Source organism: Raphanus sativus, unplaced genomic scaffold, assembly GCF_000801105.2.
Source record: "Raphanus sativus cultivar WK10039 unplaced genomic scaffold, ASM80110v3 Scaffold3043, whole genome shotgun sequence".
NCBI lineage: Eukaryota > Viridiplantae > Streptophyta > Magnoliopsida > Brassicales > Brassicaceae > Raphanus > Raphanus sativus.
In genome coordinates this window covers 1-12,615 of record NW_026618350.1, presented here as the reverse complement: position 1 = coordinate 12,615, position 12,615 = coordinate 1, and the positions used below count along the sequence as shown (strand labels likewise).

Here is a 12,615-nt window from a genome sequence, read left to right as displayed (position 1 = left end):
AACCTCGAAAGCCTTTCCTCGTAAAGACCTCGAAAGACTTTCCTCGTAAAAACCTCGAAACTATTTCTTCGTAAATTTCTCGGAAACATTTTCGTCGTAAATAACTCGTAGACTTCCATTTTTCGAATTAATAAAATATTATTTGATAAATATAATAATTATTAATTTAACAAAATAAAAATATTTAAATATTGGATTTATAAATAAATTTTAAATAAAATTCACAAGCAACAAAATATTTTATATATAATTAAGTTTTGGATTTTATAATACATAAACCGAAAAAAAACTAAAAAAACTAAGGCTCGTTCATCGCCTCGTAGAATTCCTCGCTCCTCCTCGTAACATCCTCCTCGTTATGTGTGCCCGATGACTCGCCTGGAATGGGATTTTGTTGTTTCATGTTCCTCAACAAAGCTTCCCATTCCGGATTTGTGGACGCTATAACGTCGATGAAGGCTTCGAGTCCACTCACACGGCTTTTGGTCGCGCCCAGCTCGGAACGCAACTGAGTGACTTCTTCGGTCTGTCTCTGAGCATAAGATGATGTCGCTCTCGGGACATCATTGACGGAACCGATCCCCAACGTACGTCCCTTTTTCTTAGGGACAACCTTAAAAACAAAAAAATTATATTTGTTAGTTAAATTTAAAAGGGAAATTTAATCAATTAATAATTAAAAAGATATAATGTTAAAAAATTTACCTCCTCGTAAATCTTATCCACTTCAGTTGTGGATAAGGTAACTGGTAATCCGTCGCCGGACTGCTGGGTCAGCTGAGTCTGGCGCTCCTCAACCCGAGCAATTACGTTGTTGTAGATTTGCTCGGACTTGCCATCTAAAAACTGGCCCGCCTTGTTTTTGTGGGTCCGCTCGTAAAGTTCCGGAAGAGTCGGGAGACGTCCCAACTCTTTGGCCTAAAAACATTTAAGAAAATTGTTAGAAATATATTTAATTATATTAAAAATAATAATTAAATATTTAATTACGTACCATTTTCAAACGGACACCGGCATGTGGTTTTTGGCCCATAGAGTGTAGCATCGGGCCGTTACCGTGCTCGTCTACCGTGTTACGGGCGGCAGCACAAATGTTTGCGATCCTAATGGAGTTAGGATCCTTCCAGTAACGGATGAGGCCGTCCCAAACATCCGTGGTAAGCTCAGCGGGTTTGCCACGGGTGTACCCCTTGACGATCCAGGCACCCTTCCAGTTGCAAACCGTGTCCGACAAGCGAACTTGCGCCTTTTCGTAAAACGCCTTCCTCACTCTCTCACTGACCCCGATGGACCAATGATACTTTTGCTGCAAAAAAAAATTAATAATTAGTTAATAAAAAAAAAAATTAATAATTAGTTAATAAAAAAAAAAATTAATTAATAGAATTACTTACAGCGTAAATCTTGAACCACGTCTTTCGGATGTAGATCGGCGTCAATTTCCAGTTTGGATGCGCCATGGAGAAGTAACCTTTAATCGTCTCGGTTACATCTGTCGCAAGGGAATTGTCAACCCCAAACCTGGAAAAAAATGAAAATTTAAATTATTTAATGAAGTTATAAATTAAATTAATTATTTAAAAAATACACTTACCATAAAGTCCCGTCGGGTCTGTCGGGGTCTATGATTGGTAAACCAGCTCTGCCTGGCATACCAAGAATATCCTCGACAGTGTACTGCGAGAACGGAACAGTAGGTGGCACCATGAGATCGGGATGAACAGCGGCGGGGATCTCAGGAGGAGCCATCGGAGGAGGCACCGGAGGAGCCATCGGAGGAACCATCGGTTGAGCCATCGGCTGAGCCATCGGCTGAGGCTGAGCCATCGGAGGAGGAATCGGAGGGAAGAAATGCTGAGTCTCGGGAACAGACTCCTGATCTGAAGAACCTGAACCGCCGGCACCTGAAGAAGAACCTGGCGGGTCTAACTGACTACCAGGCTCACCGAATATCTCCCTGTAGTGAGCAGTAAGCATGCGCTGGCGAACCTGCAAAAATATATTTTTTTGAGATTATGATCATCAATAATTAAAAAGCTATCATCAATAATTTAAAAATCTATCTAACAAACATAAAATCCGTAAACCTATCTAAATTCTCTAAACTAACCACCTAAATTAACCACCTATCTAAATTGTCTAAACTAATAAAGGGGGCGAGGAAATTACCATTTTCGGAGGAGAGAGGAATGGGAAAGGAGTTAGAGACGAAATGGGGAGGAAGTGGAGAGGAAGTTGGGAGGAATGGACAGTGTGAGGTTTGTGAGGTTGTATATATAAGTTACGGAGGTCTCGCAATTTCCTCGTAAGTTTACGAGGAATTAAAGAGGCCCGTGTTCCTCTTTCTCGTAAAAACCTCGTAAGCTTACGAGGAAATTGCGAGGCCCGTCCCAAATTAAACGATAAATTAGCGAGGCCCGTCTTTTTGTTACTCGTAAAACCCTCGTAACATTACGAGGAAATTGCGAGGCCCGTCCCAAATAAAACGATGAAATTTCGAGGCCCGTCTTTCTGTTCCTCGTAAATGCTTCGTAAGTTACGAGTTATTAACGAGGTTATTTTCTAAACCTCTAAACTCTAAACCCCAAACCTTAAACCCCATCTTTCTTATATTCTACTTCATATATTCATAACATATCAAACCTCAAAATTTATAACCACAATTCTTTAACTTCTAATATCAATCTCTTCTTCCTAATTTAAACTTATACAAAATCAAATTATTTATTTAAATATAATCATTTGAAGATTTGAAAATATAATCATTTGAAGATTTGAAAATATAATCTTTTGAAGATTTAAAAATATAATCTTTTGAAGATTTGAAAATTATTAATGGGGTTTGGAGTTTGGGATTTAGACAAAAGAGATAAGAAAGATGGGGTTTGGGGTTTAGGGTTTAGGGGTTTAGACAACATATCTCGTTAAAACCTCGTAAACCTACGAGGAAATAACGAGGAAATAAAAAAAAAAAATAAGCCTCGTTAATTCCACGTAAGCTTACGAGGTCGTTACGACGTTTTGTGCTTACGTGGAATTAACGAGGCCCGTGTATTTCTTTTTTTCTACTTTCCTCGTTATTTCGTCGTAAATTACGAGGAATTAACGAGGTTTTCTTTCTAAACCTCTAAAATCAAAAACCCCAAACCACAAACACCATCTTTCCTATCTTCTACTCTTCATATTCCAATCCCAAACCTCAATCCTTTATTTTTCATTCAAAACCTCAAACTCAATATTTTTTTTTATAATCGAATCACATGCATTAAGTCTGAAAATCAATCATATTAAAACACAAATACATCAATCAGATACATTTTCGTCATCACTAGAAACATCATCATTTTCATTAAACTCGTCTTCAACAGCTTCATCTGTGCCATCGTCGGTAAGATCTTCATACTCATGATTATGCGGATCAATGAGAAGAATGTCATCAATTTGTTGTTCAGGTTCCTCGACTTCATTTATCTGTTCTTCTTGCAATGGTGGTTCTTCTCCACTTATGATTCGTCCTCGAGGTGTAACTTTGATCACGGATAACCAATTTATTCCCGATTCTCTCATCCGAGGGTATGGAAGGTAGCTAACTTGATCTGCTTGTGAAGCTAAGATGAAAGGCTCGAATTTGTTGTACCTGAAAATAAAGAAAACATAGAAATAAGCTTATTCTACTCATGTATGCCAAATAAAGAATTTGTTGTACCTTCTTCCACCATTGACATCAACTACACCGAATTTGTTAAACCGAACACCTCTGTTGACGACGGGGTCGAACCACTCACATTTGAAGAGGACGCATTTCAGCTTCAATATCCCTGGAAATTCCACTTCGATAATCTCTGTCAAGATACCGTAGAAATCGGTTTCCCCTTTCACACATATTCCATAGTTACTGGTTGCCCGCTGTCTACCATACTCATATGTGTGAAAAGTATAGCCTCGTGTGAAATACATCTGTGAAGTGGTGACCTTTACATGTGGAGATTGAATTACTTCATGTAACCACTTAGGATAATCTGCATCGTCGTCAAAATCAACCTGCAAAAACAAAGTGAACGTTAAAATACAAATCATTTATGAATAAAGAGTTTGAGTTAATACCTGACTCTTCAACCATTTTATAAAGTGTTGATCTTTCCTTTTGTCTACGTCAGTTGTGGATATACCAGGGAATGTTTCTTCGACTTGTGAAACAAATAGGCTGTAAAATCACTTTTTATATTAATTAATATTTGGCAATTATATATATGTGTTAATTTATATATACGTGTCCATTTATGTTACCTTTCAAAATAACGAATCAATGGATCCTCACAATTAAGTAGAATATAGGTGTGTGCACTATGAGCGTCTTCTTCACTCGACCACCAAACCTCTTTTGATTTTCCACCCAGTCGCCCAATCTGGCTAAAGATGTCTGGAACACCAGCAACTGCGTATGTTGGCGCGACACCACCATCATCATATCTCCTTGGAGCTCTTTTCCGAGTACGTACTTTTGACGCAAAGTAGTACGATGTGAAGTGAGAAGTTTCTTCCGTCAAACTTCCAGCAATTATAGAACCTTCAACCTTTGCAAGGTTCTTTGCTTTTCCCTTCAAATATTTCATGGCTCGCTCATACTGATACATCCATCCGTAATGTACAGGTCCACGAAGCAATGCCTCATATGGAAGGTGGACAGCTAGATGCTCCATTACGTCAAAAAACCCAGGAGGAAATATCTTCTCCAAGTTGCACAATAAGATGGGAATGTTCTCTTGAAGCTGTTCCACGACTTCTACTTTAAGGGTGCGGGTGCTCAGATCCCTGAAAAATGCTCCAATGCCTTGTATATTCCAAAAACAATTATACACATATTAGTCATATATATTTCAAACTAAATCATTATATATAAAATAACTGCAATAATAAATATAGTACCTGCAAGTGCTTCATGTACGTTTGTAGGAAGTAGCTCCGCAAAAGCAAAGGGAAGTAGTCGTTGCATAAAGACATGACAGTCATGACTCTTCATCCCAGAGAACTTTTGACCCTTTTCAACGCATCTAGACAGATTTGAAACATACCCATCGGGGAATTTCACTTCTGATGCTACCCAGTTGAACAACACCGACTTTTTTTCTGAAGACAATCTGAATATCGGAACAGGAACTTGCCCATTGCTGTTTATATGTAACTCGCTTCTTGAGCAAATATCCGGCAAGTCTAACCTTGATTTTATGTTGTCTTTTGTCTTCCCCGGGACATTCAATATTGTATTCATGATGTTCTCAAAGAAATTCTTCTCTATATGCATCACATCGAGGTTGTGGCGCAGAAGAAGATCCTTCCAATATGGCAACTCCCAAAATATACTCTTCTTGTGCCAGTTGTGATGAACACCGTAAGAATCAGGCATATTAGGGGGAACATGCCAATTACCACCACGAGGAACTGTTTCCAAAACTCCATAGTAATCGAGTTGCTTTTCAGTTTCTTCTCCAGTTAAATATGGAGGAGGAGTGTCTCTCACAACCCTTTTGTGCCTAAACAATGTCTTGTTTCTTCGGTACGGATGGCCAATGGGAAGAAATCTACGATGACAATCGAACCAACTTGTCTTCCTCCCATTCTTCAGTTGAAACGCATCTGTCGCTCCATTACAATATGGACAAGCTAATCTCCCATGTGTAGTCCATCCCGACAACATCCCATAGGCAGGAAAGTCACTTATGGTCCACAAAAGCATCGCTCGCATCGTGAAATTCGTCTTCGTTGAGCAGTCATACGTCCTCTCCCCTGTTGACCACAAATCCTTCAACTCTTTTATCAGTGGTTGCAGGAAAACATCCAGCGACCTTTTAGGATGTTTCGGACCAGGTATTAATATGGTCAAGAATAGCAACTCCCGTTGCATGCACATCTCCGGTGGCAGGTTGTATGGCGTAAGAAAGACTGGCCACAATGAATATTGTCTCCCTGACATTCCGAATGGACTAAATCCATCTGTGCATAATCCGAGATACACATTCCGGATATTGCTAGCGAATTCCGGATATACTTTGTTAAAATGTTTCCAGGCTCTTGCATCTGATGGATGTGTCATCTCACCATCCGTCTGAGTATGCTCGGCATGCCATCTCATCTTTCCAGCAGTCTGCTCTGATTGGTACAATCTTTTCAATCTGTCTGTAATTGGTAGGTACCACATCCTTTGGTACGGTACCCTATTACGTCCCCGTCCTTGCGGCTTGAATCGTGGCTTCTTGCAGAATCGACATTCTTCTAACTTCTCATCATTTCCCCAGTAGATCATGCAGTTGTCGATGCAAACATCTATCATCTCCGAAGGCAACCCAAGACTATACACCAGTTTCTGAATCTCATAATAAGAATCAGCAGACACATTGTCTTCCGGCAAATACTCTTTGAACAAGTCTGCCCATTCATTCATGCAACTTTCCGGTAGATTGTGATCAGTTTTAATATTCATCATTCTAGCAGCCAACGACAATTTAGAGAGACCTTCTCTACAACCACTGTAAAGTGGTTGATTCGCCGCATTTAACATTTCATAAAACTTTTTTGCATCTATGTTAGGTTCTTCATCTTCATCATGAGCTACAAATGCATCAGTTACCATATCATGAACCCTATCAAAATCTACCATCTGCTCCTCCTGATGGTAACTAGGTTCATTATGCAAATGAAGAGCAACCGGTTCTTCCTGAAAATTGCTATTACTACTACTAGCTTCATTCTGATCATAATTATTATAACCTTCTCCATGTTGAAACCAGATATAGTAATTTGGCGTGAAACCTCTATTTATTAAATGCTTCCAAACATTTTCACGATTTGCCAATTTCGAATTGTTGCATTTCCGACATGGACAGAACATCTTACCGCTTTCTAGGGCGAGCGGTGTGGAATCTGCTTGATGCATAAATGTCTCCAGTCCCGCAATGTATTCTTTCGTCACTCTCCCGTTAGCATCTCTATGCATATACATCCACCTCCGCAACTCGTAGACATTCCCAGAGCCTGACATTTTTTTCCTTTCACGTTTTTCTTTTTTTTTCTTGTTGGTGTGTTTAAAATGATGTTGAAACTTCCATATTTATAGAAAATTTTCGAATCTGGTAGTTGAAGTTTTGCGATGAATTTGCGAGGAAAAGGTAGGTAGCAAAAAAAAACGTGCTTTAAAATTCTTCGTTAAGTTCACGTATATCATTTCCTCGTAAAGGTGACGTAAATTTACGTTGATTTAACGAGGAAATTATATTTCCAGTTTTCCTCGTAAAGATAATGCAAGCTTTACGTGGTTTTGACGAGGAAAATGTATTTCCTCGTAAAGACCACGTAAAGTTACGTGGGCTTTACGACGAAATGTTATCTTCGTTAGTTTACGAGAAAATAACGAGGTTTATTTCTTTCGTTGTAAATTCCTCGTAAGTTCCTCGTACATTTACGAGGATTATATTTCCTCGTTAACTTTCCTCGCCAAAATGCTGTTTTCTTGTAGTGTTCTTATTTTTTAGACTTCTTTTTGATTTTTTGCTTTATTTTAGCATTGACTAAATTGAAATAAAGATTATAAATCTGATGGACAATAATTAGTAGAAATTCTTCACAATTTTTTTTAATCTATAAATGAACAGAGATTCGTGTTCAATCGAAGAAACATGAATTTGATGAACGCTAAATATGGAAGAATAGAAAAACTTTCTTTAGTGCTTCGTGCTTCTGTTTTGTTTTTAGTTTTTTACTTTTATTCAAAATTTTGAGCTTTGATTTTAATTCTAGATTTGATTATTTTATTAGATGGTATAAGCTTTTTTTATTTTTTTTGTTCTTTTATTTAAACATATAATATTTTTTAATAAATGATTGTGTTGACAACATGACTCTAAAATTCATATAATATGATCACAAAAATAAAGAATTATGTTTTTTGGTATAAAACTGAATAAACCGAAAACCGACAGTATATAAACCGAACCGAACCGAAGTAAATATGGATTTAGAATGGTACTTGTATTTTACTAACCGAAATACCGAAAAACCGAAAAACCGAAAAAACCGAACCGAAACCGAACCGATATCCGGATTGAACACCCCTACTTTTATTAGTTGAAATCAAATGACTAGTAGTGGGCATATGTCTTCTCTCTCGTTAATTTTTTTTTTCAGATATTTTTTTCAATTGTAACTTCCCATGTCTGACTCCCATCTTTCCCTCTTTTTTTCCTTCGTCTTTTTTCTCTTTCATTCTCTATTTTTTTAGAAAATTTAAATCTGATTCTTAAATTTTTTTTCTCAAATTTTTTTTTATGAAATCGTTTTCTCCATCACTCGATCTATCTTTTGAGATCTGTGAAGGTGTATCTCCGATGTTGGTGTACACCTTATTTAATGTACACATGTTATTTTGTGTACGCTTTTGACATATAAACATATACATTCAAAATGAACCAATATATATGAAAAGTTGTACACATAAGGTAAACTGGTGGTTACTTACTAAAAAAATACCAAACTACATAACAATAGGTGTACATATGGTTTTGTGTGTTATTCATATCTAATGATTTTTAGCTTTGATTTTAGTTCATTTAATTTATTTTCAAATACATTTTATTAGCTTTGAAATTTTGGAGGTAAAAATGAAAGCAATAAAAATAAGGATCATCGTGTAATTATGAAGAAGTACTAGAATGAGTAATTAAGGAGTTTGTTGATTATTTTGTGTATACTGTGTGGCATGTACATGTGTACTTCGGAAATGGACCAATATATGTGAAGAAGTTGTACACGAGTAGGTGGATTGACGGTTGCTTACTAAAAAACCAAAATATAATAAAATAGATCAAGTCAAACTGAATATAGTGTACATGAAAATAGGTGTACACATGAGTTGTGCATTTTGTAAAACTTGTAATATAAAACCACCATTTTGATGTGCAATAAGCATGTTTCGAATATATGTGTACATAAATAATATATAATATTGTACATAACCGCGGTTGTACATATGTACATAACCACGGATGTACACGTGTACACGACCACGATTGTACACATTTACACATATGTTACATAGAGAAAGTAAAAAATATAATATCAATAGAGCTTGATTGAAATGGAAGAACGTGGTGGAAGAGCTGCCCAGAAAATTCCATGTTGACGAGACGCGACAAAGAGAAACAACCACCGGTGGACGACATCTAACATCGACGACATCTTATTTCTAAGTCAAAGTAGATCACCGACCTTTAATGTACACATGTACACTAACGAATGTACACAATTTTACAATATGTTGGACATCTAATATATATTTGAGAACTATACTTTCACAGATTTCAGAAGATAGATTGAATAATAAATATACTGATTATAAACTTATTTTCTGAAAAAAAAAGTTCTGGAAAAACAACATTCACTTTACAACGAGAGTTTTTTCTCTCTCCTCCAACTTTTATCCTTCGTAAACCAAAACGCCTCCTGCTGTAGCTCCGACGTCGGTACCGCGTGCGAGCGCGTGAAGACGTCGGAGGCGTCCGACTTTAGCATATCTCCATCTTTTCTTTGCTGCTACTCGATCCCCACCTTCTCTTCCGATATGCTTGCGTTCTCTGGATTTAGGGTTTTGCTATGGTGACCGCTCCGCTCGCGGTGAGGATCTCCGGTGGTGTCTCCTCCTCTTCTGGTATCGTGGCGAGGTTGTAGAGGTGATGATTCGTAGTGGTGGTCGGATTTTAGAGTTTTGTGAGGATATCGTTTTCTCGTTTGATCTCCTTAGTTTGTTTCGATGTTGGGGAGCAAGGTCTAGAAACAGTTTCTACCCTCTGTTTCTTCTCTGGTACAAGCAGTAGGGCCATTGAAGAGGGGTGCGTGAGGTTTAGCTGCGGATGTGGCTTGGCGTCTTGCTCGGGAGAGGGAGGGTTGCCTCTGTTCATTGGAGTCAACTCCCGTGGATGTTGATACTTGATGGTCAGAATCTTTTGCAATCTCAACCTTTGGTTTGAGAGGATCAGAAGGAGTTATTTGGTTATGGAAGCGTCTGCTTCATTGTTCGATTGCCGCCTATTTGATCGTGATAAGTTCTGGATTTGGAGTGGTTTTTATCCAGTTACCGGCTGTGAATAAGACGTGTTCGGGAAGCTGTTATAGGCTTCGCCGTGGGGTAATGGTGCGTATAAGGCGCATAGAGAACCCATTCAAGGTCCAATGGCGAGACTTAGTTGGGATTGAAGGGTGTGTTCAGCGACGGTTAAGGATTTCTAACCTCTCTCGGTTCAGTTTATGTTATGTTTTGGTGATGTTCGTGTACTTCTAGGCTCTCTCCTTGGTCTTCTTATCTGGTGCTATTTGTGGATGAGTTCCCGTTAGGTAAGCTCGTCTTTGAGTGCAAGGTTGAGCACTCCTCCTCTCTTGAAGTTTCTATCTTCTATTCTGCCTCTCGACGTTTTTATTTGTCTTTGTTAGCTTTAAAAGTTTGTGTTATGTCTGTTTCATGGCTCCTGGTGGTATATATTACCTCGCCGGCTCTTGGCTCTGTTTAGGGTATGCAAATCCGATGTGTAAAATGTTGTTGGATCTATTATTAATCTACCAGATGACAAAAAAACAACAACATTCACTTTACAAAAAGAAAAATAAAGAACTGAATAAGAAAAAAATGAAGAACAAAGTACATGAGATCCATTTTATTTTATTTAATATATATATGTGAATCATTGTCGCCAGAAATCAGATGTTAAATTGGTTAACAAATAATTAGTTGCAAACTGATTAGTTCATTTAGAAAAAAAAAGAGAAACACTTAGAAGAAACTACTTTGGTAGCATAAACCGTCTCGTTATAATGAAAAACTTAAAACTTTCATGTAATGAAAATAACTTTTTATTATTTTGCTAAGCCATATCATTAAGAACATTTATGTAAAACTGCCATTAATCCAATCATGTAACAGTTAGGTATAATCACAGTCAAGCAGGAGACTGAAATCGTCATTGACCTTCCCAATTTGTTAAAGCTTGAAAATTCCGCCGTTAACAAGCCGTTCAATTCAACCAACAAGAGATCTGGAAACTGTTATCTTAACCGCCGAGGTTCTAGCTTCATCAATTTTATAGTTATCCTATTCTCATTTATCATGTCTAAAGAACCTAACTTATACTTTCATTCGGTCTTATGTTGGTTTGTTTTAGGTTAATGAATTGGCTGAGAAGTATCTGAGAGTTTTGACTTTAAGGAGTGTTGTTTTGTCTCATGCGAGTTGGATGGCCATTGCTTGGTGAGTCTGGAAATTTTCTGCTTCTTTGATCTCTGTCTGCAAGTGTTATGGGCCTTGATCATGACGAACTCTTGAACTTTTGTGGCATGTTTAGTATCTGATATACCATATTCCATCTAGGAAAACAGATAAAGACTTATCAACATGTTTCTTAAGTTATTAGACGCTATCTTCAGCCTTCCAAGATATACAACATTTATGTTCTTGCCAAAAAAACTTACACCTAGATTGTAATGAATCTCTTAGCTTATAGACATTATCTTGGGTACAAACTTTTGAAACGTCTAGCTTTTGATGTTTGATGGATTAGGTAACTTGGTAGAAGGGGACAATGAGAATAACAACACTATGGAAGAAAAAAACATTGGGTTGTGATGATGAATCAGTGGTGTCCAAGAGACTCCCGTTGGCTCCTTTTGGCTTAGTTACCTACAAATGCAAGGAGGTTTGTGGGAGAAACAACATTATGTTGACCAGTAACAGTTAGTTTATCTTGGAAATGCAGCGAAGTCATGGCTGAAGCAGCTTAATGTACATGATCACCATGACTACAGCCTTTTCTCTGTGAACAAGAGCTTGTAGAGGTCCAAGTGACAAGACTCTGTTTTTGGCTCTGTTTTTAGTTGTTTTTTAGATACATATTGCAGAGGTTTCTTGCCCATGTGTTGCAGCCATGGAAAATAAAGAACATGGGTTTAGGTTTTGAGTTTACAAATGATGAGATAAACAATGGTCTTATTATTTGACCTTTGAGAGACATACACATAGAAATGAACCTTATGAGTGGTTTCACTTCTGTCTTCTGTCTAACGATTAAAACAAGCCTACAACAACTAATAAAATTTAACAATTTATGATAGTGCACAAGAATCTACAGTGAAAGAAGCTATCTCAAGAATCTTAGTCCACAAGATACTGTATAATCATAGTTTTTTTTTTTATTTTATAAAACATTTGATCTTATATTTTTGTGGTACCTTAAGTTTGAAATTGATTTGTCTGCTTGTAAAATTTTAATTTTAAAAATACTTGGTCATGACTTTTTAAATATTATAATATCAACTATTCTTTCTGTTTCAAAAAATATTATCCACGTTTAAAAAGATTTATAAATAAGATTTTTATATTTTTAATACATACAATAATGATTAATTGTAGAATTTAAAAATAATAACTACATTTATTGAATTTTGTTGATAAAAATTGTAGAAAACGGCTAACCACAAAAAGTGCATATATATACAAAATTTAACATTTTTAATATGTGTGAAAATTCTAAAAGATATGATTAGCCTTTGAACTTTATATTGAACTTTAACATCTAATAT

At 36.9% G+C, this 12,615-nt stretch overlaps 2 protein-coding genes and 1 long non-coding RNA gene across 4 annotated transcripts; 1 reads left to right on the top strand and 2 right to left on the bottom strand.

Annotated features, from left to right (window-relative positions):
• Positions 1-220: 220 nt before the first annotated feature.
• On the bottom strand, positions 221-1,025 carry LOC130506252 (uncharacterized). Its single transcript, XM_057000883.1, has 3 exons — positions 995-1,025; positions 706-918; positions 221-613 (listed from the first exon to the last, which is right to left on the bottom strand). The coding sequence occupies exons 1-3, from the start codon at positions 995-997 to the stop codon at positions 299-301; spliced, it is 531 nt and encodes a 176-aa protein (XP_056856863.1). The 5' UTR covers positions 998-1,025; the 3' UTR covers positions 221-298.
• Positions 1,026-3,265: 2,240 nt separating this feature from the next.
• On the bottom strand, positions 3,266-6,881 carry LOC130506251 (uncharacterized). 2 transcript variants are annotated; one of them, XM_057000881.1, is made up of 5 exons: positions 4,927-6,881; positions 4,288-4,831; positions 4,105-4,204; positions 3,707-4,041; positions 3,266-3,637 (listed from the first exon to the last, which is right to left on the bottom strand). In XM_057000881.1, exons 1-5 carry the CDS (start codon positions 6,653-6,655, stop codon positions 3,304-3,306), a joined length of 3,042 nt encoding a protein of 1,013 aa, XP_056856861.1. In that variant the 5' UTR covers positions 6,656-6,881; the 3' UTR covers positions 3,266-3,303. The 2 variants fall into 2 exon arrangements, with proteins under 2 accessions (XP_056856861.1, XP_056856862.1); XM_057000882.1 differs by lacking the exons at positions 3,707-4,041; positions 4,105-4,204 and having other exon boundaries at positions 4,927-6,880.
• Positions 6,882-10,919: 4,038 nt separating this feature from the next.
• LOC130506250 (uncharacterized) lies at positions 10,920-12,068 on the top strand. Its single transcript, XR_008941946.1, has 3 exons — positions 10,920-11,102; positions 11,202-11,287; positions 11,598-12,068. It is a non-coding gene; the product is annotated as an uncharacterized LOC130506250 (long non-coding RNA).
• Positions 12,069-12,615: the final 547 nt, after the last annotated feature.

What these genes read in the sequence shown, in the direction of transcription:
- LOC130506252 (XM_057000883.1), bottom strand. An exon ending in TGGATAAGATTTACGAGGAG is followed by an intron (nt 614 to 705) that starts GTAAATTTTTTA and finishes TTTGTTTTTAAG; the next exon opens with GTTGTCCCTAAGAAAAAGGG.
- LOC130506251 (XM_057000881.1), bottom strand. Translation starts at nt 6,655, where the DNA reads ATGGTAGATTTTGATAGGGTTCATGATATGGTAACTGATGCATTTGTA. An exon ending in CGTACATGAAGCACTTGCAG is followed by an intron (nt 4,832 to 4,926) that starts GTACTATATTTA and finishes GGAATATACAAG; the next exon opens with GCATTGGAGCATTTTTCAGG. An exon ending in GATGTCAATGGTGGAAGAAG is followed by an intron (nt 3,638 to 3,706) that starts GTACAACAAATT and finishes CTTTATTTTCAG; the next exon opens with GTACAACAAATTCGAGCCTT.